Here is a 26,683-nt window from a genome sequence, read left to right as displayed (position 1 = left end):
AGTCCTGCTTTGCATTTGCCCTGCAGCTGTGGGAGTTCAGAGCTGCAGCTGCAGCACCGTGTTGCATTCGGTTGTCTTCCTGCTGCAGGGTGCCCTTCGGTGAACTCCCACTGAGGAGGGGAAATAAAACAAAGCCAGGATGCCTGACTTGAACAATCCCCGCTGAACTCCTGCAGCTGCAGTTCAGAGCTGCAGCAGACGCGCTCGTTCCAGTGACTGAACTGATCAAAGTCTCCAGGCCTTTGCGTAATTGCTGCGCCACCGGCAGGCAGGCAGTCTGCGCCGTTAGCCTCACGGCAGAATTGCCTAAGTCTTAGGCAACGCCTATTTACAATGGGCTATGAGGCTAACGATATTCTGTCTGTCTGCTGAAGGGAGGAGTGAAAGAGGAGGAGGAGGAGGAGGAGACGCAGCTCGGCTCGACTTGGAGACTTCCAGAGAGAAGCTGTCGCTGCAGGTTTAATGACTGTTTCTCTTCCGTCATGGCGACTTTATAATTCTTTATTCATCTAATTATGAACGAGCTCGAGCCGCAGCTTGTGTGAAGTTCATCATCATCATCATCATCATCACCATCAGCAGCAGCAGCAGCAGCAGCAGCAGCAGCAGGAGCGACAGGAGAAGCCCTTTCAGGGGGTTCGTGTTGGATTCTTCTCTCCTCTCTTTTGGGTTTTTATTCCTGATGAGAAGTTATGACTTCTGTTTGGAAAAGACTTCAACGAGTCGGTAAGAAGGCCTCCAGGTTTCAGTTCGTCGCCTCCTACCAGGAGCTGGAGCTGGAGTTCACGAAGAAATGGTGAGTCTGGAAACAACGTGGAGAAAGGTTCCCCGCAGGTTGACATGTCAATAGGTCCTCTCTCCCGCCACGCAAAACGCCTAACTGCGTGTTTACTCTACTTGAATATCCTGCTGCGCGAATAAATAGCGCTTCAAACTACACTACCCATGAAGCAGTGCGCCACTGGCGAATGCAAATGTAGACACATTAACCCTAATGATGTAACATTATGAACATTTCTAAAAGGCAGAACCTAAATAAATTAACAAAACCAGACATAAGTTATTAAACTCCTGTAAATGTGAACTAAGTTCAGTAATAGTACATGCATGTAGTATAAAGTAAATGTTAAGCAGGTAGAGGAAAAAGCTCCAGATCAGCTGTTCACCTTTATGACCTTCATGATTAATGCCTCGAACAGCCTTGATCTTTGACTTCTTATTATTATTATTATTATAACATGACCTGAGATGTTCTGTTGTAAAGCTCCAAGGCATGCATGTGTTGGTCCAACATTTACCCACGTGTGTGGTGCACGGGACTGGGGCGCTTTGGTGTTTGGACCCGGACCACAGAGCTGGGATTTAGGCTGAACAGTGCAGCTTCAGCATGATGGAAAAATCAACACAGATTATTAGGAAGTGTGAGACTCCTGACAGGGAAATGGGTCTAATGACACCGACCCTGTTTATTGACTGTCAAAGATTCAGAACTTTAATAGAATAAACGTAGTAGATTAAGTGTAGACGTATTAGCCACAGATTAGCCAAACACGAATTCATTGCAGCTCATTTAAACTACACTATAGTGAAAGTGCACATCATTTGTAGCGCCTCATTTCAGAAGAATTGACATCATTGAATTATAATCACTGATGATTATGCATTCATATGTAGGTTTCATAAATTCAACAAAGGATATGCTTTGTGGTGTTTATATATATATATATATATATATATATAATGTACCAAACTTCCAGATAGCTTTTCCCAAGTACGTATTCACAAAAGTCTCATCTTCATCCATGATAATACATCAGAATTAAAATGTTGATTATAGTTTCTATTACTAATGAGACTCTGCAAAATGAGAAAAAAATAAATGTATTAAAGTATTATTTACCCAGGGATCTCTGTGGAGTAGACGTGCAAAGTAGTAGAAGATAATAAATATTTTGAGACTATGTGACTGAGATTATATTCAAATTCAATATTTAAGCTATCGTTTATCAAAACAGAAGATTCCTTCTGTTCCATTATTTTCTAGACATGCAGTGGTTTAGGAGAGTTTTCTATTGTTGGGTGATTTCCAAGTATTTGGGAGACGGCCGTGTGACGGGTCACCGTTCAGCTATGTCAAGACGCTGCAAAGACAAAAGTCATGACTCAATTCTTTTTATGTCTTTTTGAAAATCCCCTTGAAAGGACACATTTTTAAGTTTGTCTGGTTTATTACAAAGATATCTTGAAACTTCTGAACACATGTCAGTTTGGCACGCATTGAATATTTTAATCTCTCGAGATTACATAAACGTATGGAGTAATCCTCTAATCAGCTTGTCAGCAGCACGATAAGAAGATTTTTTTTCTGACTGAGGACACTCATCAATAAATGTTAAGAGTTTAATCACGGGTGAAGTGCACGTGTGCAGAAACATGAGCAGGCAGAGAGATTAAGAAAGAGTGAATACTCCCATGCACGGCGTGATGAAATCAGAGACTTGACTAATCTGCTTGTAGGTCAAGAAAGCACAGAGAGCAGAAGGGTAGAGGACAGGCGGAAGACGAGAACGGCTGGCGGTTTGCGTGTTTTTGAAAAGGAAATTTTGTTCAAGTTTGGTGTCGGAGGCGGCTCATGGTTTTAAAGTTTGTAGTTTTTAGTCGATGTACTTTTTGCCTTGCCTCCTCTGCTCTCCTAGTATCGTCTTGAGCTGTTTTCAACCCAAAAACAGAAAAGGTCTGACTGTAACCTACTTAAACCGCACTCCGCTTTGGATAAGGGACGCAAACACACACACACGCACAATCCGAATGACCAAAGATAAAATCGGCCAGACGTTTGTACGTGACAGAAGTTGGAAAATGATAAAACAAGTACCGTGGAACAGGCATAATTAAGGCCTACTACCGGCAGAAGATCATTTTGTGTTTTTGGCCATACCTTCTTATCTATTTTGTGCTTTTCTCCACCTCCATCATTATCTTTTGATACGTACACACACACACACACATACACACGTACACACCAGAGCAAACACAGGCACACACACAAACACAAGTACTCACAAAGCCCTTTTGATATACTTGAACAGTGCTACAACAAATCTTGATATTAACTTCAGCATCTATAAACTATTGCTACCAATATTCTACAGTTAAAATGGATGTAATAATATTTGGTTCTGTAGTTTAAAGAGTGTGAAGGATTATTATTTGTTAGTATATAACCTCGTCTTGGTATGTGTGTGTGTTCACATATGGGGATGAAGGTGGGGCTCTTCCTGTCTCACATTCACGCCACATGACACGGCAGCTTCCATTTTCACTTCCTGTTCTGCAGAGGACTTAGAAGTTAAATTCAATGGACACACATGTAGAGTACACACAAACACACAGACTCCACCCGTCTGTGTGTTGCTACACACCGACACGAATCAAAGCCTTACGCAGGTTAAGGACATGTGCTCACTGTCACACAAACACACAAAGGCGTCTTATTGAGCAGCCACCAGACTTCCTGTAGGACACTCACGTGTCTAGAGAATGAAGTTTGAACATGTCCGTACGGAGAGAAGTCACTTCCATGTGTGTCTGCAGGCAACCCGACAAGCTAAGGGTGGTGTGGACCAGGAGGAACAGGCGGATGTGCTCCAAGGTGATACACCAGACACACACACACAGTGTCACAATGCAGCTATTTATGCGTGCGTGTGTGTGTGTGTGTGTGTGTGTGTGTAGCTTCACAGTTGGCAGCCGGGAATAAAGAACCCCTACAGGGGCATGGTGGTGTGGCCTGTCCCAGAGAACATCGACATCTCTGTGACGCTCTTCAAGGTACCAGAACTAGAACTCACTGTTTGCACGACTCAGAGAGCCCCCCCCCCCTGCAGGATTTTCATGCTGAGGTTAAATGAAAACCTCTGGGAGATTTAGGTGAGGTATGTCAGACGTATTTTTCACCACCGTCATCCAGAAGTAAAGAATGGAATGTCCCTTTTTGTGGACCTCCAGTGTTATTGTTGAATGTCCATGCAGGCATTCAGGGCGTGTGTCCCACGGCTCTCTGTCTTTAAAGATTAAGATGCTGGTTTGTTACAGCAAAACATAAAACTCTTATTAAATAGCAATGGTTGCACATGACATATTAAGAATCTGTTTTTTTGCAGGTGGGTAAAATCTTGCACTCATTAAATGGCACCACTTAGGATGAAATGCACGGATGCAACAGCAGACGCACAAAGACGAGGTTCATTGTGTGTTTCCTGTCTTCAGGAGGCCAACGCCAGCGAGTTTGAGGACAAAGAGTGGACCTTCGTCATCGAGGGCGTGAGTATTTCTTTATTCTCAATAAAATGTCCGGATTTATAAATAAATCTAGAAATTCTTATTTTAAGCCGCTCTGTATTTTTATCACAGCCATTGTTAGCGGAAATCTGATGCATGACCGATCGGGATTAGCTACAATATAAACGCACTTTACGCTTAAAGTATTAGAATCCGTTATAACAAGACGTATTAATAAACCACTATCATGGTCCAGTCTGGATGTTTGAATTATACGACACTTTGATAACCACACTTTTAATGGAGTGTTTTTTTTTATTTTTATTAAAGCACATCATTCTGCTGCTCAAGTTCGATCTAAACACTACAAATTGCTGCGCATGTCATGGGTCATTTTTTTGTGTGTCCGTCCGGGACAGGAGAACAAGGGGCATCGTAAGGTGCTGGCGTCTGCAGACGTCAACCTGAAGCAGTTTGCCAGCCCGACGCCGACCCAGACGGACCTGACCCTGAAGCTCAAGCCGCTGTCCGTGAAGGTGGTGGAGGCCTCGCTCAAGCTGTCGCTGTCCTGTGTCTTTGTCCGCGAGGGAAAAGCCACGTGAGGACTCGCTTTTATTTTTGCAGGTTTTTTTAAAAAGACGTTTATCGGCCACGCCGCTCACATTGATGACATCACCATGCCCGTCTCAGACTATAGTGTTTCCACATGATTTAAAACCCCCGAGTTGTTGTCATCACAGCGTCAGTAAAGCATCAGTAAGCATGAATGTCGTTGAGCTGCAGTGATGAAGACATGCAGAGTCTGGCCAGCCTGATGAGCTTCAAGCCCACAGATATCGGCAACCTGGATGACTTCAACGAGAGCGACGAAGATGAGGATAAGAAGTCTGTCACTGCCAGAGGTAAGCAGCTGCACACCATCACTGCGATAGTTCTGCCTCCTCTACCTTATTCCTGACACCTGTTCTACTCTACCCTCCTCCTCCTCCTCCTCCTCCTTCTGCTTCTTCTTCCTCTTCGCCGCAGCAGTCCCTCCTCACACTCTAACTCGCCCGAATCGCCCTGCTCCTCCTCCACCCACCTCCACCTCAGGTATCTTCTCCTCTCGTCTCCTGCTTTTGGTTTCTCTGTCGGTTGGGAGGCTCCGTTTGTCGTATTCTATTTCACACACTTGCGCAATTTGCCCTGCCTGTTGCACATTTTAAATCTAGACATGAATCGTGACGATATGGCACGCAGCGGTTCGTGTACTCAGGCAGGTATTAGTGTACCGACATGAAAACATGCGGTGCAACGCCTCACCAGACGGCTGCATCACAGCTGTGCGCTGTCTCTGCGTAGTCGAGCGCCGCTGTGCGTTTTAGCATCACAGTACAGCCTTTCAACAGCAAGTTGAGCTTCTGAGTGGAGGCGGAGGTGCAAAAGACGAGGCACGTCGTAGTCCACAAGGTCGTGAGATGCTGCTCACGTGATTGGCTGATGGGATTTGAACGCATCCTCTGAACATGGGATCCGACGCCGATGTCATTTTCAGCATCATTTCTTTTCCATTCTCATTTCACAACCCTTTCCTTCCTTCTCCTCCATTGTGTCTCTTTCTGCATAAATCTGCTTTCACTGAACCAACCAACCATTCAACCATCCAACCATCCATCCATCCAACCATCCATCCATCCATCCATCCAGACTGTGGACATGGCTCCACTCCTCCAAGTTCTACCATCTACTCCCGCCCCCCTCTCCCCACCGCTCCTCACCCTTCGCCCCATCGCTGCCGACACACCTTCACCACCGGCCCTGTCCAATCAGAGAGGCAGGCTTCCCTTGGCCCCTCCCCTCAGCCCTCGCCCAGATCCAAGTGTAAAAAATTAGCGACCCCTCTCCAACTTGAAGCCCTTGATCCTCCAAGCATTTCTTCAACCCCGCTGCTCTCTGGTGTGTCTCCTGCAAATCCTCCGTCCCTTAAATTCCCCGGCGCACCTTCTTCCCAAATCGCATTCTCTACTATTCATCCTCCACCTGTATTCGCCACTGTGCCTGATAAGACCATCGCCTCCACCACCTCCCAGCCTCTTCCGACTAAGTTCCACGCTTCATTAAAGCCCGCCCTGTCCTCTGCGGTTGCATCTTCTCATCCTCTTCTCACACGGACCCTTTCCCAGCCTCCCTCTCTGCCCAGAATCTTCCAGTCCGGCTCAGGAAAAGGTATCAACGTGACAGACGTGATGCGATGGCTTGCTGACCTCATTTCCACAGCTTCACAGTATATAGACTACAGCATCTATGCATAGTCACACGAGTGTCTCGTCTTCAGGCATCAAATCCCTCTTTGATCTAAAATAGAACAGTTGATTTATGCTTTGTGTAAACACCTGTTGGTGATTGAGATCATATCATCACAGAGTGAATCCAAAAACCAGGCCCTTGCATTCTAATATAGACATTATATACAGAAATATTCCCCTTTAAATAATTCAAGCACACACTGATATAAAGGAATTCATTAGTTTGCTCTGAGTAATAGCACGTAGACGCGGCGCTGCGAGCAAACTGGGGAAGGTTTGGGACGCTTTTGAATGAGGTTTTCAGCCTTCCTGTCTGACATTGAGCAGCATTTTTACTACATGAGTAATTGTTGGATAAATCACACCAGCAGAGGCAAACCGGAGAGTTCCTCTTTCAAACGGAAGCAAACAACAAATAAGGATTACTTCTGCATTTCAGCACATTATAAATTTCGATCTGCTCTTCCCCTTTCACTCTTAATTCCTCTTTGGTTCATCACTTCTCTTTCCATCCTCCTCTTCTCAGTTCCCGCTTCACAACAACAGCTCCCCCTGGTGGTTAAAACCGCAGATGCTCCTGCTGCGGCCTCCGGTTTGTGTCTGTTTCGACAGTAGCTGCTGATCCTCTTTTCACACCTTTAAAATCTCTTTTCATTTCTTGTAATTTCTCCTTCCCTGTTTCTTTTGTCATGGCCTGTCCTCTCCACTAGGCCGTTCTCATATTTTCAGGCCTCAGATCGTGGAGTTCATCACCCGTCCCTCCTCTCCCTCTCCTTTTTCTGCTGATGTCTCTCCTCTCCTTGAATCCCATGCCTCGGTCTCAGAGCCAGGTAACTGACGTCAAAAGTCTTGCAGCTGTTATAATTTCGGTCCTCTTTTTCCCTACTTTTCTTCTTCTCTCTCTCTCTCTCCACCCTTTCACTGATCATTCTCATTCATCGTCATCACCTTCTCTTTCCTATCTTCTCTGCTTCCTCAGGTGTTCAGGGCTCATGGCCCTCTGAGGCTGACATCACCCCTGTCCCTCTGCTGAGCAGCCCCGATCTTGATGCTCTTTGCGACCCTGAATTGCCGAGCCTCACTTCTCCCCTTCCACACTCCTCGCCATCTCGATTGTCTTCTCTTTCCACTTCCCTTCTATTCTCCTCTCCTCATCCTCAGCTTGCTGTCTCTCCTTCTGCTCCTCCATTCCTGATCAGTTCCTGTCACTCAGGTACACGAATCGAAACCATCCCACCTCACTCTCGATGACTTTGTATGTGTAAATAAACACCGTTCTTTTCCTTTTCTGCGAGTATCACTCTTCATGTGAAACTCATCATCAGACTTTTGGTCTTTTTAGGCTCAGCGTTCCCCCTTGCTCAAATAGATAAGGAAACAACTCTAGTCCAATCAGTGGCGTCCAACCGGCCGGACAGACCAGCCCAGGGTTCAAAGGCAACAGAAAACAAAGCTGAACCACAAAGGGTCAGGTGAGATCATGCGCCGGGTTTTAAATTTGGAACCTCAGAGATATGTTTGGCCCGTCGCAGCCCTAAAGCATTGTCGGTGATAAAGTGTGGCTTCTGCAAAGCCTTAAGCACGCTTGTTTGTGTGTAACGGAATGGATGTAGATTTTTGGGTGTGCGCTAACGTGTGCTGAGTGTGTTCTACCTTCGGTCCTGTCGCAGTGGTCGTTTCCTGCGAGTAGTTATCAGCTCTGTGGTTTCTGCTGTGGCCCGCCGTGTTTCCCTTTTAATCACCTCCTGCACGCTCAGGCTGTAAGTCTCACTCATTCATCCATTGAGTCTGACCTCCAACATTTGTGTCCGCAGTCCTGCCCAATCGCATTCAGAGCTGATAGTAGCACCGCCCCCTCCATGGCCTTTCTCGTGCATTGAGAGCGCCACTCCTCAGCAGCCTTCCACTTCTGTGGTGGCGGCTTTTATCACCCCTAAACTGCCAAATGATCAGGGGGGTAATGGTTTGAACAAATCAACCAATGAGGTGCAGAATATTATTAGCACTGTGAAGACAGGATTGCCCCAGCCTGATATTGATGACATCTTCTTTGAGTCATTGAATCAAAGACAAGAATCAGGGGGTTTGTTTCTGGAAGATGACGACTCTAAGATGGATACTATCAAAAGATGTCCTCCTGGGTGAGTATTCATGTGTACAGAGTTACAGAGCTTAAAAATACGAGGTTGAAAATGTTAACTCGTGGTGCTGGTGATGCAACGCAGAGTCACATTCAGGGCTAAGGCGTGCTGTTTATCTGTTCTGCAGTCGGGAACAGAAATCCCATGAAAAGGCCTCTGAAGAAAAGCTGATAGGACAGGTAGAGGGAGCAGCGATGAAGAAGGAGGCGCTGGGAACAAAGGAGAAGCAAAGGGAGAAAGACACGCTGAAAGAACAAGGGGAAGAAGAGAAAAAAGCAATGCTTGTGTTGCTAGAGCAGGAAGTGAGCAGAAAACATGAGGAGGAGAAGAAGAGATTGTTAGAGGAGGAAAAGAGGAGAGTCTTAAAGGAGGTGGAGGAGGTTAAGATTGAGAGGGAAAGGAGGAAATTTGAGGAGGAGAGACTCCTGAAGGAGAGGAGGGAAAAACAGGAGAAGCTGAGGGAGAAAGAGGAGGAAAAGAAGAAGTGGGCTGAGGAAGAAAGGAGGAAAATTGAGGAACAACAGGAACTACTAGAGATGGAGGAGGAAAAGGAAAGACTTAGGAGGGAAGATGAGCGGAGGCTTGAGAAAGATAAGTTCATGAGGAAATTGAAAGAGGAGGAAGAGAAAAGGGTGGAGCAGAGAAGATTGTTTGAGGAGCAAAGGAGGAGGAGGGAGGAAGAGGAAAAGAGACTTCTGGAGGGAGAGAGGAGAAAGATTAAGGAGAAGCACTTCAGGGAGGAACAGGAGAGCATGCAACATAAAATGAAAGAGGAGAAAGAAGAAAGAAGAATGGAGGTGGAAAAGATAAAACATCAACAAGAGGAGGAGAGAAAGAAAAATGACATAGAGGAGGAGGAGAGGAGTAAAGAGCAGACAATTAAAAAAGAGGCAGAAAAAGAGAAGAGGAAGCAGGAGGGAGAGAGGAAGAAAAACAAGGAGGAATTTAAAAAGATGGAAGGAAATCAGGAGAACAGCCACAGGGAGGTGAAAGAGAAAGCAGACATGAAAAGAAAGGAGGAAAAAGATGGGGAAAAGGTGGAAGAGGAATCGAAGAAACTCCTGGAGGATCAGGAAGAGATGATTAGAAGAAAAAAGAAAGAGGAGGGGGAGGAAGGCAAGAGGAGGAAGAAGGTTGAAGCTGCTCTGGAGGAGGCCAACTGGTCAGATGAGGACAAAGAGAAAATGAAGACTCTGGTTTCACACAAACACACTGACGCCCCTCCACCCAGCTTCACCCACTCTCCCCCAGCTCTGAAGGATGCCACACACACTCCGGTCCCAGAACAGGGAGGTGTGGAGGAGGAGGAGGAGGAGGAGGAGGAGGAAGGTGGAGAACCCATCCCTCCTCTGAGCAAAGACAGAGAACAGACCCTTCAGTCAGTGAATTCGCCGAGCTCTGGCTCCACCAGTGGGCGGTGAGTCACAGAAATCAAGTGGATTGCTTTTGTCTTTGTCGCCTGCTTTTCAATCCGACAAATGAAACCAGTTCTTCACGTTTCTCTGTTAGTGGATTGAAAATGTGTCAAACGGAATAGTTCCCCTCTCTGATTTGTCTGATCTGATCTGGGTTCATTTCCACCAGGGCCTTTCTGTGTGGAATTTGTACGTTCTCGCGGGTTCTTTCCGGGTTCTCCGGCTTTGTTCCACCTCCAAAGACATGCAGCTTATGAGGATTGGCCAATCTAAATTGACCGTAGGTGTGAGTGGATGTTTGTCTCTCTATATGGCGACTTGTACAGGGTGTATCCCGCCTCTCGCCCGATCTCGACAGGGATTGTCTCCAGGGTAACCCATGACTCGGATTTGGATAAGTGGCAGAAAATGAATGCATGAATGTATGAATGAATGAATATTTGTTTTTTGGGATCGCCCATCTCTACTTTTTGTTCTCCTTGTTTGTCTTCCACTTGTTTTCCTGCGCATTCCTCTTGATATTCTTCTGCTCTCCTCATTTTCTTTTTTTGCTTCCTCTTTTCTCCCCTTTTTCCAGTCTTGGGCATCCCTCTCTCATAAAGGAAGGTTCACTATCAAACAATGTTGTCCCAGAAAACCAAGCATCTGCCCCAGGTTTTCCGCCCAGCGACCGTTCAGATCCCACTCATACATTGGAGGTCTTGAACGTAGCACCGTCGCCACGGAGGCCGTCTGATGCAGAGGTTCCTCTGTGGACAGTGCTTGAAGGGAGAAGTAAAAAAGACATACCTGAAAACATTTCTGCACAACCTTTATGCCGAGGGTAAGATTGGAAAAGGGGTCGTGTGAATGTCTGCTTCTCATCTTTACCTTTCTATTTCACCAGCTTTCTCTGCCTCTCTTAGGGGCTTCTTTTTGTCACAAGTACAAAATATAAAATCCTAATGTCCGTGTCCTTTCTTGCTTTATCCTCCCCTCCAGCTCGCACAAGGAAGATGCTGCTGAGACGGACACCGCTGTCAGGCAAGAGCACCGGCCAATCACGTCAACAACCTCCGAAGCACTTCCCAACATCCCGCCTCCTGCTCAACCCAGCGCTGCGCCAGTTAAAGAGGAGCCCAAAGAGCCGAAGGGACCCGGCGGGGATCCAGCAACCCCAGTCCACATATCCCACAAACCGACTAGTGAGAATGTGACTTTGAGGCTCGAGTCGCCGCTGCCCTCAAAACCAGAACCAGAACTGCGGGTGGAACAAGTTCTGCAGTCATCAGGAAAACCTCCAGAGGGGGGAGCAGATGAGGAGAAGGCAGCCAACATCGAGGCTGGTGGTCAGGAGGTTTTAGTCAACAACATGAAACCAGTGTGGAAGGCAGAGACACAGTTTTGGGCCACTCTGGAGGAGGCCACAGTGGAAGGAGCAAAGGGAAGTAGTGACAGCACTGAAGAGGAGGATAAGGTGCAGGAGGAGAGTGATGTAATGGGGGGGTGAGTCAGAGACGTTCTTGTGCAGTGTGGCATGACGTGTCTGATTTTGTCTGCTAGTTCGGACACACACCTGCGTGCTGCATGCACCGGCTTTTCATTTGTGCTGCTGCAGCTCAAGCAGTTGCTCATAACCTCACCTGACGCTGCGCTCTTCATCTCAGCCTCGGCCTGTGCTGTCAAGGATGATCTGAATATTCCATTTTAGACGAGTGCGGCTGCAAACTGTACGAATCACGTCTGTGTGTGAATGGCTTTGTGTGGTGGTGTCCATTAAATGTGCGCCGGCAGAGGGCGGAGCATGCATTGCAGAGCCGGAGGCGGAGGCGCCTGCTATAGCTTCACGTCAGCAATAGTTGGAGCGTCGTGCAGGGAGTTAGGGTTAGGGTCTCTCTGCTCACCAGTGGTAAAAGCTGATCCCAGTGCAGCCAGCGGTAACGACGTTTCCTGCGTGTGCTGTGGACAAGCTACAAAAACAAAGTCTGAGACAGGAGCTGCTTAGTGGAGCATGGCCTCTGGCCTTCTGTTCAGAGTCTGCAGAGGACACTTTAAGGTGAGCCCCGTCTCAGAGTGTTCCTGACCCTCGTGTCTGTCCCTTTAGTGCTGAGACAGTGACCTCCACCCTGGAGACTCTTGGATCCACTGGTGCAGCTCATCCACACCACTCCGTAGATCCACCATGCCCTTCCATCAGTACGGCCGTCCAGCTGTGTTTACCTGGAGGAGATGCAGAGGTGTTGTTTGTCTCTGAGACAGTGGACGGTCCGTCTGTCCCTGTGGACATTTCACCGCCCACAGCCTTCTCCGACACAAAAGACAAGCAGGACAACAGGGAAGGACCTGAAGCATCTCAGGAACCAGAGCGTTCGTCCGACCGCGGGAGGAGTCTGGCGGAGAGTCTGAGACGGGCAGCCACGGAACATGAGAGAGAGAAGGAGCTGGAGACGAAGAGAAGGGAGAAAGAAATGTCAGAAAACAAGAATAAAGAGGAAAGGGAGAGGGTACAGAGGGGGGAGGCAGAGAGGAAAGAGAAAGAGAGGATAGAAAAAGAAAACGAGGTGAGACAGAGGTTCAAAAAGGAACAAGAAGAGATTGAGAGGAAAGAAAGGGAAAGGGTCAAGAGGGAAAAGGAGCAGGAGAGAAAGAGGTTGGAAACAGAGAGAGTAGAGATGGAGATGAAGGAGCGAGAAAGAGTGGACAGAGAAAGGGAGAGAGAGAGAGTGCAGAGGGAAAAGGAGGAAGAGATGGAGAGGAAGGAGAGAGAGAGGTTGGAAAAGGAGAGAGAAGAGATCGAAAGGAAGGAGCGAGAAAGGGTGGAGAAGGAAAAGGATGAAGAGAGAAAGAGGCTGGAAAAGGAGAGAAAAGAGATGGAAAGGGAAAAGGAGGAAGAGATAAAGAGGTTGGAAAAGGATAGAAAGGAAATGGAGGGGAAGGAGAGAGAGAGGTTGGAAAAGGAGAGAGAAGAGAAGGAGAGAGAGAGGGTGGAAAACGAGAGAGTAGCGATTGAAAGGAAGGAGCGAGAAAGGGCGGAGAAGGAAAAGGAGGAAGAGATAAAGAGGTTGGAAAAGGAGAGAGTAGCGATGGTAAGGATGGAGAGAGAAAGGGTGGAGAGGGAAAATGAGGAAGAGCGAACGAGGTTGGAAACAGAGAGATTGGAGATGGAGAGGAAGGAGAGAGAAAGGGTGGAGAGGGAAAAGGAGGAAGAGCGGTTGGAAAACGAGAGAGTAGCGATTGAAAGGGCGGAGAAGGAAAAGGAGGAAGAGATAAAGAGGCTGGAAAGGGAGAGAGTAGAGAAGGAGAGAGAGAGGGTGGAGAGGGAAAATGAGGAAGAGCGAACGAGGTTGGAAACAGAGAGATTGGAGATGGAGAGGAAGGAGAGAGAAAGGGTGGAGAGGGAAAAGGAGGAAGAGTGGTTGGAAAACGAGAGAGTAGCGATTGAAAGGGCGGAGAAGGAAAAGGAGGAAGAGATAAAGAGGCTGGAAAGGGAGAGAGTAGAGAAGGAGAGAGAGAGGCTGGAGAGGGAAAATGAGGAAGAGCGAACGAGGTTGGAAACAGAGAGATTGGAGATGGAGAGGAAGGAGAGAGAAAGGGTGGAGAGGGAAAAGGAGGAAGAGAGGTTGGAAAACGAGAGAGTAGTGATTGAAAGGGCGGAGAAGGAAAAGGAGGAAGAGATAAAGAGGTTGGAAAAGGAGAGAGTAGCGATGGTAAGGATGGAGAGAGAAAGGCTGGAGAGGGAAAATGAGGAAGAGCGAAAGAGGTTGGAAACAGAGAGATTGGAGATGGAGAGGAAGGAGAGAGAAAGGGTGGAGAGGGAAAAGGAGGAAGAGCGGTTGGAAAACGAGAGAGTAGCGATTGAAAGGGCGGAGAAGGAAAAGGAGGAAGAGATAAAGAGGCTGGAAAGGGAGAGAGAAGAGAAGGAGAGAGAGAGGGTGGAGAGGGAAAATGAGGAAGAGCGAAAGAGGTTGGAAACAGAGAGATTGGAGATGGAGATGAAGGAGCGAGAAAGAGTGGACAGAGAAAGGGAGAGAGAGAGAGTGCAGAGGGAAAAGGAGGAAGAGATGGAGAGGAAGGAGAGAGAGAGGTTGGAAAAGGAGAGAGAAGAGATCGAAAGGAAGGAGCGAGAAAGGGTGGAGAAGGAAAAGGATGAAGAGAGAAAGAGGCTGGAAAAGGAGAGAAAAGAGATGGAAAGGGAAAAGGAGGAAGAGATAAAGAGGTTGGAAAAGGATAGAAAGGAAATGGAGGGGAAGGAGAGAGAGAGGTTGGAAAAGGAGAGAGAAGAGAAGGAGAGAGAGAGGGTGGAAAACGAGAGAGTAGCGATTGAAAGGAAGGAGCGAGAAAGGGCGGAGAAGGAAAAGGAGGAAGAGATAAAGAGGTTGGAAAAGGAGAGAGTAGCGATGGTAAGGATGGAGAGAGAAAGGGTGGAGAGGGAAAATGAGGAAGAGCGAACGAGGTTGGAAACAGAGAGATTGGAGATGGAGAGGAAGGAGAGAGAAAGGGTGGAGAGGGAAAAGGAGGAAGAGCGGTTGGAAAACGAGAGAGTAGCGATTGAAAGGGCGGAGAAGGAAAAGGAGGAAGAGATAAAGAGGCTGGAAAGGGAGAGAGTAGAGAAGGAGAGAGAGAGGGTGGAGAGGGAAAATGAGGAAGAGCGAACGAGGTTGGAAACAGAGAGATTGGAGATGGAGAGGAAGGAGAGAGAAAGGGTGGAGAGGGAAAAGGAGGAAGAGCGGTTGGAAAACGAGAGAGTAGCGATTGAAAGGGCGGAGAAGGAAAAGGAGGAAGAGATAAAGAGGCTGGAAAGGGAGAGAGTAGAGAAGGAGAGAGAGAGGGTGGAGAGGGAAAATGAGGAAGAGCGAACGAGGTTGGAAACAGAGAGATTGGAGATGGAGAGGAAGGAGAGAGAAAGGGCGGAGAAGGAAAAGGAGGAAGAGATAAAGAGGCTGGAAAGGGAGAGAGAAGAGAAGGAGAGAGAGAGGGTGGAGAGGGAAAATGAGGAAGAGCAAAAGAGGTTGGAAACAGAGAGATTGGAGATGGAGAGGAAGGAGAGAGAAAGGGTGGAGAGGGAAAAGGAGGAAGAGCGGTTGGAAAACGAGAGAGTAGCGATTGAAAGGGCGGAGAAGGAAAAGGAGGAAGAGATAAACAGGCTGGAAAGGGAGAGAGTAGAGAAGGAGAGAGAGAGGTTGGAGAGGGAAAATGAGGAAGAGCGAACGAGGTTGGAAACAGAGAGATTGGAGATGGAGAGGAAGGAGAGAGAAAGGGTGGAGAGGGAAAATGAGGAAGAGCGAACGAGGTTGGAAACAGAGAGATTGGAGATGGAGAGGAAGGAGAGAGAAAGGGTGGAGAGGGAAAAGGAGGAAGAGCGGTTGGAAAACGAGAGAGTAGCGATTGAAAGGGCGGAGAAGGAAAAGGAGGAAGAGATAAAGAGGCTGGAAAGGGAGAGAGTAGAGAAGGAGAGAGAGAGGTTGGAGAGGGAAAATGAGGAAGAGCGAACGAGGTTGGAAACAGAGAGATTGGAGATGGAGAGGAAGGAGAGAGAAAGGGTGGAGAGGGAAAAGGAGGAAGAGCGGTTGGAAAATGAGAGAGTAGCGATTGAAAGGGCAGAGAAGGAAAAGGAGGAAGAGATAAAGAGGCTGGAAAGGGAGAGAGAAGAGAAGGAGAGAGAGAGGGTGGAGAGGGAAAATGAGGAAGAGCGAAAGAGGTTGGAAACAGAGAGATTGGAGATGGAGAGGAAGGAGCGAGAAAGGGCGGAGAAGGAAAAGGAGGAAGAGAGAAAGAGATTGGAAAACGAGAGAAAAGAGATGGAAAGGGAAAAGGAGGAAGAGAAAAAGAGATTGGAAAAGGAGAGGAATGAGAGAGAGAGGTTGGAAAACGAGAGAGTAGCGATTCAAAGGAAGGAGCGAGAAAGGGTGGAGAAGGAAAAGGAGGAAAAGATAAAGAGGTTGGAAAAGGAGAGAGCAGAGACTGAGAGAAAAGAGAGAGAAAAGGTAGAGCGGGAAAAGGAGAGAAAAGAAATGGAGAGGAAGGAGCGAGAGAGGGTGGAGTGGGAAAAGGAGGAAGAGAGAAATAGGTTGGAAAAGGGCAGAGAAAGGATGGAGGAGCAAAAGGCAAATACACAAAAGAACTTGGGAAGCAAATGGGTCGACAAAGAGACAGAAAACGAGGAGAAGCAGAGGAATATAAAACAGGACATGAGAAAAGGAGAGGATGCCGTTGTGAAGCCAGGAGAGGAGGAGGTGGTCAAACAACAAAAAGAAGACTTGATTTCTGCAAAGTCTCTGCAGAACAAACAAGTCCTGGCTCATCGATTCGATGACTGGCCTCCTCTGAAGGAGGCAGAACTGGGTGATCTTGCATTCCGTGTGAAGCTGCAGGGGAGTCAGGAGGAGTCAGGAAGCAAATCTACTCCCAATTTAAATATGAGTGAACCAACCGCTGAGCACAAAACTGTTTCAGCCAGACCGACAGGAGAGACTGACTCCAGACCAGTCTCTGTAATTACTGTTAACAAAGCCCTGGAGGAGGCGGCGGAGCGTGAGGGAGGACAGGAAGACCCTAGCTCCATCTGGATGGATGAGCTGTACATGGAAGGTGAATCAGGGTGAGTACTTGTGAGCAGTAGTATAGCTTTATGCCAAGGAAGAGTACCACAGACGCAATGATTGCATCGAGGCGAGCAATGGAGGAGTACAGGGGAGGTCAGAAGGAGCTGCGGTGTGTCTTTGTAGATCTAGACCAGGCATGGGCAAACTACGGCCCGGGGGCCATACGTGGCCCCTTGGGCTTTTTAATCCGGCCCACCGAACTTGTCCAAATTGTATAATAAAATGTTATTATAATTAAACCTCATTCATTTTAAGATTTGCTTTATATTGTCATATGTTTTACACTTTTTACACTGCAAACACACAACGAAATTCATTTTTTTCCCTCTAATGTTACCTGTAAAAGGCCAAATTCTTTCATGTAACGACTTTTGCATGTCATTTATATTAGTTCACACAAAATTTAGAACCCATTGTGGCCCGCGAGTCAAAAGGTTTGCCCACCCCTGATCTAGACTCTAGAGAAAGCCTATGACAAGGTGCCTAGTGGGGAACCGTGGTACTGCACGAGGAGGTCTGGAGTAGTAGAGAAGTATGTCAGAGTAGTTCAGGATATGTACGACAGCAGTGAAGTGTGCAGGAGGAGTAACAGGGGAGTTTAGGGTAGAGGTGGGATGCACCAGGGATCAGCTCTGAGCCTCTTTTGGTTTGCCATGGTGATGGATAGACCAACAGATGAGGTGAGACAGGAAGTTCCGTGGAATACGATGTTTGCAGATGACATTGTGATCTGCAGTGAGAGCAGGTAGAGGAGAATTTAAGAAGTGGAGGTCTGCTCTAGAAAAGAGAGGAATGAAGGTGAGCAGGAGTAAAACAGAGTACGTGTGCAAATGAGAGGATCCCAGGGGGAACAGTGAGGTTACAAGCAATAGACGTATAGACGCGAGAGGACTTCAGGCACCTCGGGTCAACAGAGTGATGGAGAGAATGTGGAAAGGCTTAGAGACAGTGGCTCTGAGGAAAGGACAGGAGGCGGAGCTAGGGGGGCGGCAGTGGCTCAGTGGGTTGGGCCTTGCGCTGGGAGGCGGAGCAGTCCACCGGCTCAATCCCAGCCCTGGTGGCTGGAGAGGGGCCAGCTTTACCCTTAGAGCACTGCCGAGTTGCCCTTGAGCAAGATACTGCCCCCCGAATTGCTCCAGGTGCGCCAATCATGGCGACACCTTCACCGTACGCCCTCTCTTTATGCTCATGGGGCCCCTATGCATGTGTGTGTGGTTGTTTGAAGGGGCCCTTGTACGAGGGTGTAAACGGAATTTCGTTGTGTGTTTGCGGTGTAAAAAGTGTTAAACATATAATGACAATAAAAGCTCATCTTAATCTTAGAAGTGGAGGAGATGAAGGTGCTGAGGTTCTCCTTGGGTGCGACCAGGTTGGATAGGATTAGAAATGAGGCAATGAGAGGGACAGTGAAGGTTAGACGTTTTGGAGACAAGGTCAGGGAGGACAAACTTTGATGGTTTGGACATGTCCAGAGGAGAGACGGGGACTATATCTGTAGAAGGATGCTGAGGATGGAACTGCCAGGGAGCAGGGCTAGAGGTCGACCCAGGAGAAGATACATGGACGTAGTGAGGGAGGACATGAGAGTGGCTGGTGTTGGGGAGGACGATGCAAAGGACAGGGTGAAGCGGAGAAGGTTGGGTTGCTGTGACCCCTCGGGGGACAAGAAGAAAGTCTGCACGAGATGCATGCTGTTAAATGAACACAGGCGAACAGAGTGTGGCGCTGTCGTTGCATCTGTTGTCGGTCGCTTGTTTGAAGGACATTTCAGTCTCTTGGCTCTGAAACTTCCTTTTCTATCTTCAGCCCAAGCCACCCGTCGTTCGCCGTTACCCAGAAGCCTCCCTCACTCACGTTTTACCAAGGCTCAGCTGCTGGTCAGCAACTTAAACCTGAACAATCAGTGAGCGGTCTGACTGATGGCTCTCGCCCTGAAACGTCTTCAGGCTCTGAGCAACAAGTTCAGTCACAAAACGGCGATCTCGACCAACTCACCAAGGAGCAACAGCTCCAGGAGGAGGAGGCGTCGTTGCTGGCTAAAATTCACCGCATGACGGGCGACGCATCTCCCGCCGCCGCTCGGCTTCGCAGAACAAAGCTGCTCATCCCAGATTCTGACGAAACAGAACTTGTTGAGGACAGTCAGGAAGTGATCGTTACCGGCTTCGATACCCTTCAGGAAATGCCTTTAACCCGGGCGGAAGAGCCAAATCAGAAGGGAGTAAAGGATGTGTAAGTGATGAAGGCCTGTTCTCCCCTTCCTCAGCTACCCTGCATGTCCCTGCGCCGCCAGCAGGTGTGAGGAACTTTCGTTTCCGGGGGACCGGTCCTAAGTCGATTTGGTCGTCATTCAGCCGATGCTAATTTATCATTAATTATTATGCTGTGACATGATACTGTCGGCATCTTAAAGTTATATTTTAGCAACATTTTCCTATTTTTATTATGTACATAATATACAAAAACATAAAATACAGGTGTGAAAAATATAAAAAACGTTATTTAAACTCAATTCAATACAATAAAAAATTAAAATAGGAAATAAAAATGCTAAAATTATTGACCGCTGGCATCACTAATGCTCGGCTGTGGGCTACATCATCATCATCATCATCATCATCATCAGTTGGGGCAGCAGGCGATGCTCTGTTCATGGTCAGCTTTGCTTCACACACTCGATTCGCTCGCTCACTTCCTGGCAGGATGTCGTAACCACACATGCTACCGGACCTTGGTTTGCTTGGTTTGTAGGAGATTTAAAAATTCTCCAAACCATAAAAGTCACCCATAGATAAAATAGCGGTTCTTATGCTGATGCTGCTGCATATGTTTTATATTGTTGCCATCTAATTTCGCACCAGTGCTGCAATCCGACGTGCTACCAAAGCTTGCATGTCGCTGCACTAATAACAGACGATCGCTTTCTTCCCACCAAAGTTTATCTTACTTTTCAATTCTTCATGTCCTCCCTCTTCTTAGGCTAAAAGCCCGGCCAGCCGGCGTCCCCGACAGTCCAAGGAAGGAGCCACCACTCCATCACTGCGAGACGAAGACTTCTTCTTGGCTACCTACGTTACCAGAGGAAGAGCCCTCTGACCTCAAGTCACCTGGTCCAGTTCAAATGGTCAGGGAGGAGGCTGATGGGAAGGACGACGCAGCTGAGGTAAACGTATTCAGTAACCCCAGCCAAGGAGGTTCTGTTTCTGCTGGCCTTTACCGAGACACTGTGGAATCAGTCGTGGGCAAACGGATCCACCATGACTGAAAGTGTTCTTTTAGTGAATAACTTCTAAACTAATAATGACGTCAACGTGAATCCAAATGCGAAAAGTCTGTTTTCATGGTTAAGGAATCTAAAAATAGAGATAAAATAAACATCATTTTACTATGCAGTCAGATCTGAAGTTCCTTTTCTTCATCCCTCCATCCTCCTCTTCCAGGACCTGGTGAACTCCAGCCAGTCGCTGCTCCAGTGGTGTCAGGACATCACCAACATCTACCAGGGGGTCAAGGTCACCAACTTCAGCACATCGTGGAGAAATGGCCTGGCCTTCTGCGCCATCCTGCATCACTTTCATCCAGACAAAATGTAACGCATGCAAGGCAGGATGACCCGCTTCTCAGAGTGCAGCCTCTTTCCAATTACATAGTCTGCCAGTTCAGCTCAGCGCGCAGCAAGTCAAGATGTGATTGGTCGATGACCAACTGTCCAAATATAATCGTCAAATTAAAAGACATTTTCTCAATATGTTCTTGTTTTCTTGTTTTAACCTCAGAGATTTTGACAATTTGGACTCTCAAGACATCAAACTGAACAACAAGAAGGTAAGGAATGGACTCGTTCATCCTAGTGTCTGGGTGTGCCTCACTCAAGAGGTTGTTGCATTCATTTATATGTCCAGAATGTAATTTCTGAGTTAAAGTACAAATAAAAAACATCTAAATCGCATGGGATTATGGGATTATGGGATTGTGTCTCCCTGACTGTTTTATTCACTTGCTTGTTTTCCTCTGATTAATTATTCCTGGCGGAACCGCAACAAGTGAACAAATGAAACACGCTTTGGCATAAACTCTCTGTCTCTTCAGTCTCCATTTGCTGAAATGAACTTCTTCTGACGTTACATTTTGCTTCACACCAGGCGTTTGACGGTTTCGAGGCGCTGGGCATCTCTCGTCTGCTCGAGCCGTCCGACATGGTTATCCTCTCCGTTCCCGACAGGCTCATAGTCATGACCTACCTCAGCCAAATCCGCTCCCACTTCACCAACCAGCAGCTGAGTGTGCTTCAAATAGAGCACAACAGCAGCCAGTCCAGCTACGGCCTCCCCCCCTCCGGTCCCGGCCCGTCCAACGCGGACGCCGCTGCGTTCTGCATGGCCAGGCTGAACGAAGGCGTGAGCCTGGAGGAAGGAGGAAGCAGCACATTGGTCGTCCCTCCGCCCAGGACCAAGCGGCCGATTAAAGGTCTCTCTGTCTGTAATAAGTCTGTTTCAGCTACTTCTACCTACAGTCGGTTTCACTTCAGATTCCAGTCATCATTCTGAGATGCTCAACAGTTTCTTCATAGAGTGGAAATATAAATACATTCGCTGAGGTGGCGCACAAATATCATCAACCCGGAAAAAACAGAAAAGAGGAGCAGGGGACGTCTCCGTTTGTGTCTCCAGGCAGCGCAGGAACGTCAAGCGGAACAGTTTGACTTAGTTCCATAGACGAGCAGCAGGGGAAAACAAATCATTAAATCAAGTTTACAACGGGTCAATAAATTCTTGTGTTCCAGAGTTCCTACAGTAAATAAGTAAATCATTCCGAGTTTAATGGTAAAGGTCATAGGTCTGGATCTGGATTCGTTTTTACAGGATTTCTCACAGGGTAGAGGCAATTTATGAGACATGGAACATTCAATTCATTAAAAAAAAAAGACTCGATGCCCATAAGGTTTAGCATTTTTCAAAGTCTGATCCGGATCCAAGTAATGATCCAATGCTGAATATTTAAAATTTTAAATATGGTCCTGAAGGAAAAAAAACTAAGAATGCTGCAGACTTGGAACTAATTAAACAAAAACTAAATGTAGCTTTAACAAAGCTGATAAAAATCTGGTGTCAAGCTGGATGGAGCTTCCGAAGTTTCAGAGCTAGCTCCTGAAGAAAACCACCACCGGTGGAATGTTGCTTTTCTTGAGTAACTATCAAACTAATTATCATCAATCTTGTTTTAATCTGATTTTAAGAATTATAATGAAGTTGCTGAATAGAATGTGTGGAATAATGAGGCTTCAAGATGCTCAGTCTAACTTCTGATATCTGTTTCTAGTGGATGAGTCAGTCACTCCCGTCCCACCGCCGAGGTCAATCAACAAAGCATTCAAATCCGGGTCTCAGGTAGCAATTTGTATTTAACGGTAACTTCAATGAACGCATGAGCCTTGATATTTGCTTCATTTTAAGGCTTCGTGTTTTTCTTGTCCAGGATGAAGATGGCACGAGTCCCACGGCTGAGCTCTCTGGCGATGCACGTGGGTACCTGAGCATGAACGTTAAGCGTCTCATTAACATCTAGTCTTTATTCCCAGCTCTCCTCTTTGCTTTGTCCCATCCGTGCAGAATTGCAGAGCACATCTGAGACCCAGCCGCCCAAGCAAGAGGAAGACACGTTGGTCAGTTCTGTTTCCCCTTCTCTGCGTCTTTGCTTTGACCCTCAGTTTCACATCAACTCTACTGAAAACCCTGAATTGCCCTGGCCTCTCTCTAATCCTTTGACCCCCCCCCCCCCCTTCCTTCTTCTGGTGCCCGTCTGCCGTTGCCTCGTCTGTGTTCATGGGTGATTGTGTGTTCTTCTGACCACGCCCGGGGCTCGTGGTCAGCGTCTGCAGGACACCAGCCAGTACGTGCTGAGCGAGCTGGCAGCACTGGAGACGGAACAGAAGCACATTGACAGCAGAGCTGCTGTGGTGGAGCGGCGCCTACGCAGCCTTATGGAAACAGGTAGAAAAAGGTTTTTTGTAAAAAAAAGGTTTTCTGTCCAGTTGCGTTTGGAATCCTCCTTCCCGTCGTCTGTTACTGCAGGAAGCGACCGCGATGAAGAGGAGAGACTCATTCAGGAGTGGTTCACGCTGGTGAACAAGAAGAACGCTCTGATTCGCAGGCAGGACAATCTGGAGCTGCTGTAAGAGAACTCGCGCACACGCAGCAGACGAGCAATCGAAGACAAGCACAACACACAAGGGTCGCCTCACTTTACCGAATGTCATCCACAGCCAAGAGGAGCAGGACCTGGAGAGGAGGTTCGAGCTTCTGAACAGAGAGCTGCGGGTCATGCTGGCGATAGAAGGTAAGCGGCATCCGGCACCAGAATGCTCATTGTGATGCTGGTCAAAGTGGAGCTAATACTAACAAGTTTATGTTGATTTTAAATGATAGAAATGCATAATATTTAAGGAGAAGATATTAAAATCTTTTTTAGATCTATTGTTCCTGCTGGTTTACACGATATTTAAATTTTTCAGTTCAGCACTGCTGGTTTTAATCATAATAATAATAATTATATTATTGATTGACAACTTGGCCAACATTTTGTGTGGCTTTGCCCCGCGATGCGCTGGCGACGCTTCCGGGGTGTACCCTGCCTCTCGCCTGTAGAAAAGCTGGGATTAGACTCCAGCAACAGCCGTGACCCACAAGGCGGATAAAGCGGACGTGAAAATAAAAAGGCCGTCTGTACATGAAATTATAAGATATTAATAAAAAAAAAAAGATTAAAAGCAATTAATGACATTCCACCACGACATGAAATCAGCTGTCGTTTCCAGCACACAGTAGAAAGGACAGCTAGCAGTTCGTAGCTCCGCCATATGAACCTTGAACTTCTGCTGTGTCCTGCAGACTGGCAGAAGTCCTCCTCTCAGCAGCAGAGGGAGCAGCTGCTCCTCCAGGAGCTGGTGTCTCTGGTCAACCAGCGCGACGAGATCATCAGGGACATTGACGCCAAGGAGAGAGGGTGAGCGTTTGTAGGCGAGTGGATGGAAAAAGTCACGGGGAGATGGAAGATTCTCTGTTAAAAAAAAAGGGGAAAGGCTCGAATAAACGCATTTATATACTGTTTAACTTATCGAGTTTTAAAAGTAACCCTCAGGCTCACCTGCAAGTTGATCTCAAATATAAAGTTGTCTCAATGGTAATTATTATGATTACCTAATAAACCACACGGGAGGAGTTTCCATGTCCATGTTCTCCTCTCCGGGTTCTCCGGTTTCCTCCCACCACTGAAAACATGAAAAAGTGAATTGGTTGCATTACATTGTCCATGTGTGAGTGTGTGTGTGTGTGTGTGTGTGTGCGTGTGAATGCAGGCTCCAGCACGACCCGCGACCCGGAAGATGAATGAATGAAACATATAATGTTTGTGTTCGCAGGGCTCTGGAGGAAGATGAGCGTCTGGAGCGTGGTCTCGAGATGAGGCGGCGAAAATACAGCAACAAAGACAAATGTGTCCTACAGTGAGAAGAGAGGACATGCACTAACATCTTGTACTACTGACTGTCTCAAGTCCTGGAAGTTGTTGTTGTTGTTTTATCTTGTTCTATTTGCACATATAAAAAAATAGGACTGTCCTCATATTGCCATGCCTTTATTTTCCTGTTCTGTTCTGAAGAAACTCGATAAGATTTCTGCTTTGACTGCTTGATAATTAGAATCTTTTAAGTTGGTCTTAAAGTAATTAGTATTATTTTGATGGTGTTCGTATACTTTTATTTATTTAAATTATTTGTCAGATTGTACATGTTTTGCATACATGGTGTTGTGTGTTTGCGTGTTTTGTTCACAGCCACATGGGCGGCTTGTCAGAAGAGACGCGGATGGTAACTGCGAAAGGGTTTCCAGCTGCTCATTGTCTGCACACATCAAGGGTTTTATTCATTTTGCCGTGGTGTTTTTCTTTTGTTTCCAAACACTCCCACCCTGAAAGTTAGAAATATTGAGTGTGAACATGCCAATACTTATAAAAGTAAGAAGCCAAGTCATGAGCTGGACTCAAACCCCCAAAGTTCAAAGCGCACGGTACATAATTTCACCTCCAGGATAACCCACGTCGTCGCATTTTGATTAAACCCTTAAGAAAATTCCACTTCTTGCAATATTAGCTTTTTTTTTATTATTATTATTATTTTTTTAATCTTTGGTAATTACACTTTCTGTGCAACAAGGGATTCCTGAGATGTTTTTAGCAATAAAAACATTCTTTTTAAGTCCGACCACGAGTGCCTTAATTCACCTGCAATGACGGATCCTCAGAGACGAGCTTGGTTCTTCCTGTGTGTCCACTGAATACTGCGTCCTGCTGATACCCTGTTGGTGTTGCTGCTTGTATCCATGAGGGGAAAATACAATGAATGTTACTGATTATAATAATTGATGCTGAAACAATAAATGAATATTGGTTGGTTGCTTATATCTCTTTATTGTCTAACCTTTAAACACATCATGAACTCATGAATATGTGATACCATGTAAGAAACATGTTGATGAAGTGAAACGTTTATTTTCCAAATGAAATGGGATTCGGGTGGAATCCGAAAATGGCCCTTGAAATACATGATGGCTCATCTCCGGGGCTCTGATAGAATCTTAACAAAGATTCTAAATATGCAATCATTTACATCTAGCTACAACACGCTACACACACATTTGTAAAATGTTTAGCTTTGCTAATTGTCCCACATGTGCAAGTTGGATTCCCAGTGAGGAAACAGTTAAGTTGTCTCCTCCTCAGTGTAATTTATAGGACATTCTCGGGGGTCCACTCCTCATCCTGGTGCGTGTTACTGTATACAGCACCTTGATGTGAAGAGGATGCACTTAGATAGACTGTGGCTGTGGATGCAGGGAGGGGCCCTCAGAGAATGCCTGTATAGAGGCTCAGACATTCTGTGCTACACTCCTGCTTACAAAGAGAAATGGTTATTGGATCCCATAAACTGGAGCAGCATTGCAGTATAAAAAAAACATCTTACAGTTTTTCAATGTTGCCTCCACACGAGGTAATAAACCTACCTTTTGTTCCCAGAACCCTAAACACAAATCAAAAACGCACACACAAAATGCTAAATGCAACAGAAATGGGTTTGCCTACACATCATATCAAACACTGCTGTGTAAAAAGAACATAGAACAGGCCTTTGAATTGGATTGGACTCTCTGGCCAGCCTCCCACATGGTCAACCAAAGTGGCCTGGATCTTATCAGAAATGATGGCTCTCCTTCCTCTTCCTCTCCCACCTCCTCCTCCTCCTCTTCCTCTCACTCTTCTGCCTCTCCGATCGCTTCTCTCTTCAATGTTGCTGTCCGTTGCTGTCCAAACCAGGTGCCCATATCTGGCCATCTTATTGCTGAAGCTCTGATTGCAAATTGCATGGCAGGCATAGAAATAGGAGTTTTGCCATTTGAGTGGTTGTGTGTTCCACGTGGAAAGAGGGTTTATCCATGAAGACTGTGTGAAATGGAGAGAATTGTGTGTGGTGGTCTGAAAAAAGTGTGGTTTGCCTTTGAGAATTGAGTGAGAAGCAGGAAATGTGCTTGTGTTTCAGCAGAATTGGTTTATGGAGTTTGAGGTTTCTGTGATTGTGTTTCAAGTTCGAATTTTTGTGTGTTACCAACTGAGAAAACCTTTAAATGAAATGGATGAAATGGAGTACACTGAAGTGTGTGTGTGTGTGTGTTTGTGTGTGAAGAAGATATGCAGACGCAGGGAGGGAGACAGACGTTGATCAAATGCCAAGAGACACAAAATGAACCAAAGTGGACCAACTCATAAAAAAAAATCACATTATCAAAGCTAATCAAAGTGAAGAGAGACAGACTCCTGATAAAAGACAGTTATCTCCAGAACAAATATTGTCACAGACACAGAGGAGAAGAGGAGAGGAGAGGAGAGGAGAGGAGAGGAGAGGAGAGGAGCGGGGGGGTGTTTATTACCTC

General features: G+C 46.7%; 1 protein-coding gene across 6 annotated transcripts; it reads left to right on the top strand.

The window, feature by feature from the left end:
* The first annotated feature begins 677 nt into the window (after positions 1-677).
* On the top strand, positions 678-25,152 carry LOC137900507 (rootletin-like). 6 transcript variants are annotated; one of them, XM_068744601.1, is made up of 30 exons: positions 678-796; positions 3,595-3,652; positions 3,736-3,831; positions 4,270-4,323; positions 4,701-4,879; positions 5,065-5,183; positions 5,311-5,373; positions 5,968-6,486; positions 7,093-7,158; positions 7,277-7,396; positions 7,546-7,779; positions 7,909-8,038; positions 8,381-8,707; positions 8,835-10,124; positions 10,700-10,945; positions 11,104-11,607; positions 12,206-16,699; positions 18,510-18,935; positions 19,683-19,866; positions 20,144-20,292; positions 20,480-20,528; positions 20,846-21,170; positions 22,023-22,090; positions 22,179-22,224; positions 22,313-22,365; positions 22,582-22,693; positions 22,775-22,874; positions 22,966-23,039; positions 23,591-23,705; positions 24,121-25,152. In XM_068744601.1, exons 1-30 carry the CDS (start codon positions 693-695, stop codon positions 24,206-24,208), a joined length of 10,392 nt encoding a protein of 3,463 aa, XP_068600702.1. In that variant the 5' UTR covers positions 678-692; the 3' UTR covers positions 24,209-25,152. The 6 variants fall into 6 exon arrangements, with proteins under 6 accessions (XP_068600702.1, XP_068600701.1, XP_068600703.1 ...); XM_068744600.1 differs by having other exon boundaries at positions 5,308-5,373; XM_068744602.1 differs by lacking the exon at positions 10,700-10,945 and having other exon boundaries at positions 5,308-5,373.
* Positions 25,153-26,683: the final 1,531 nt, after the last annotated feature.

Source organism: Brachionichthys hirsutus, chromosome 10 (genome assembly GCF_040956055.1).
Source record: "Brachionichthys hirsutus isolate HB-005 chromosome 10, CSIRO-AGI_Bhir_v1, whole genome shotgun sequence".
In the NCBI taxonomy this organism is placed as follows: Eukaryota; Metazoa; Chordata; class Actinopteri; order Lophiiformes; family Brachionichthyidae; genus Brachionichthys; species Brachionichthys hirsutus.
The sequence above is the reverse complement of the archived record's forward strand: the minus strand, read 5'-3'. Positions and strand labels throughout refer to the sequence as shown.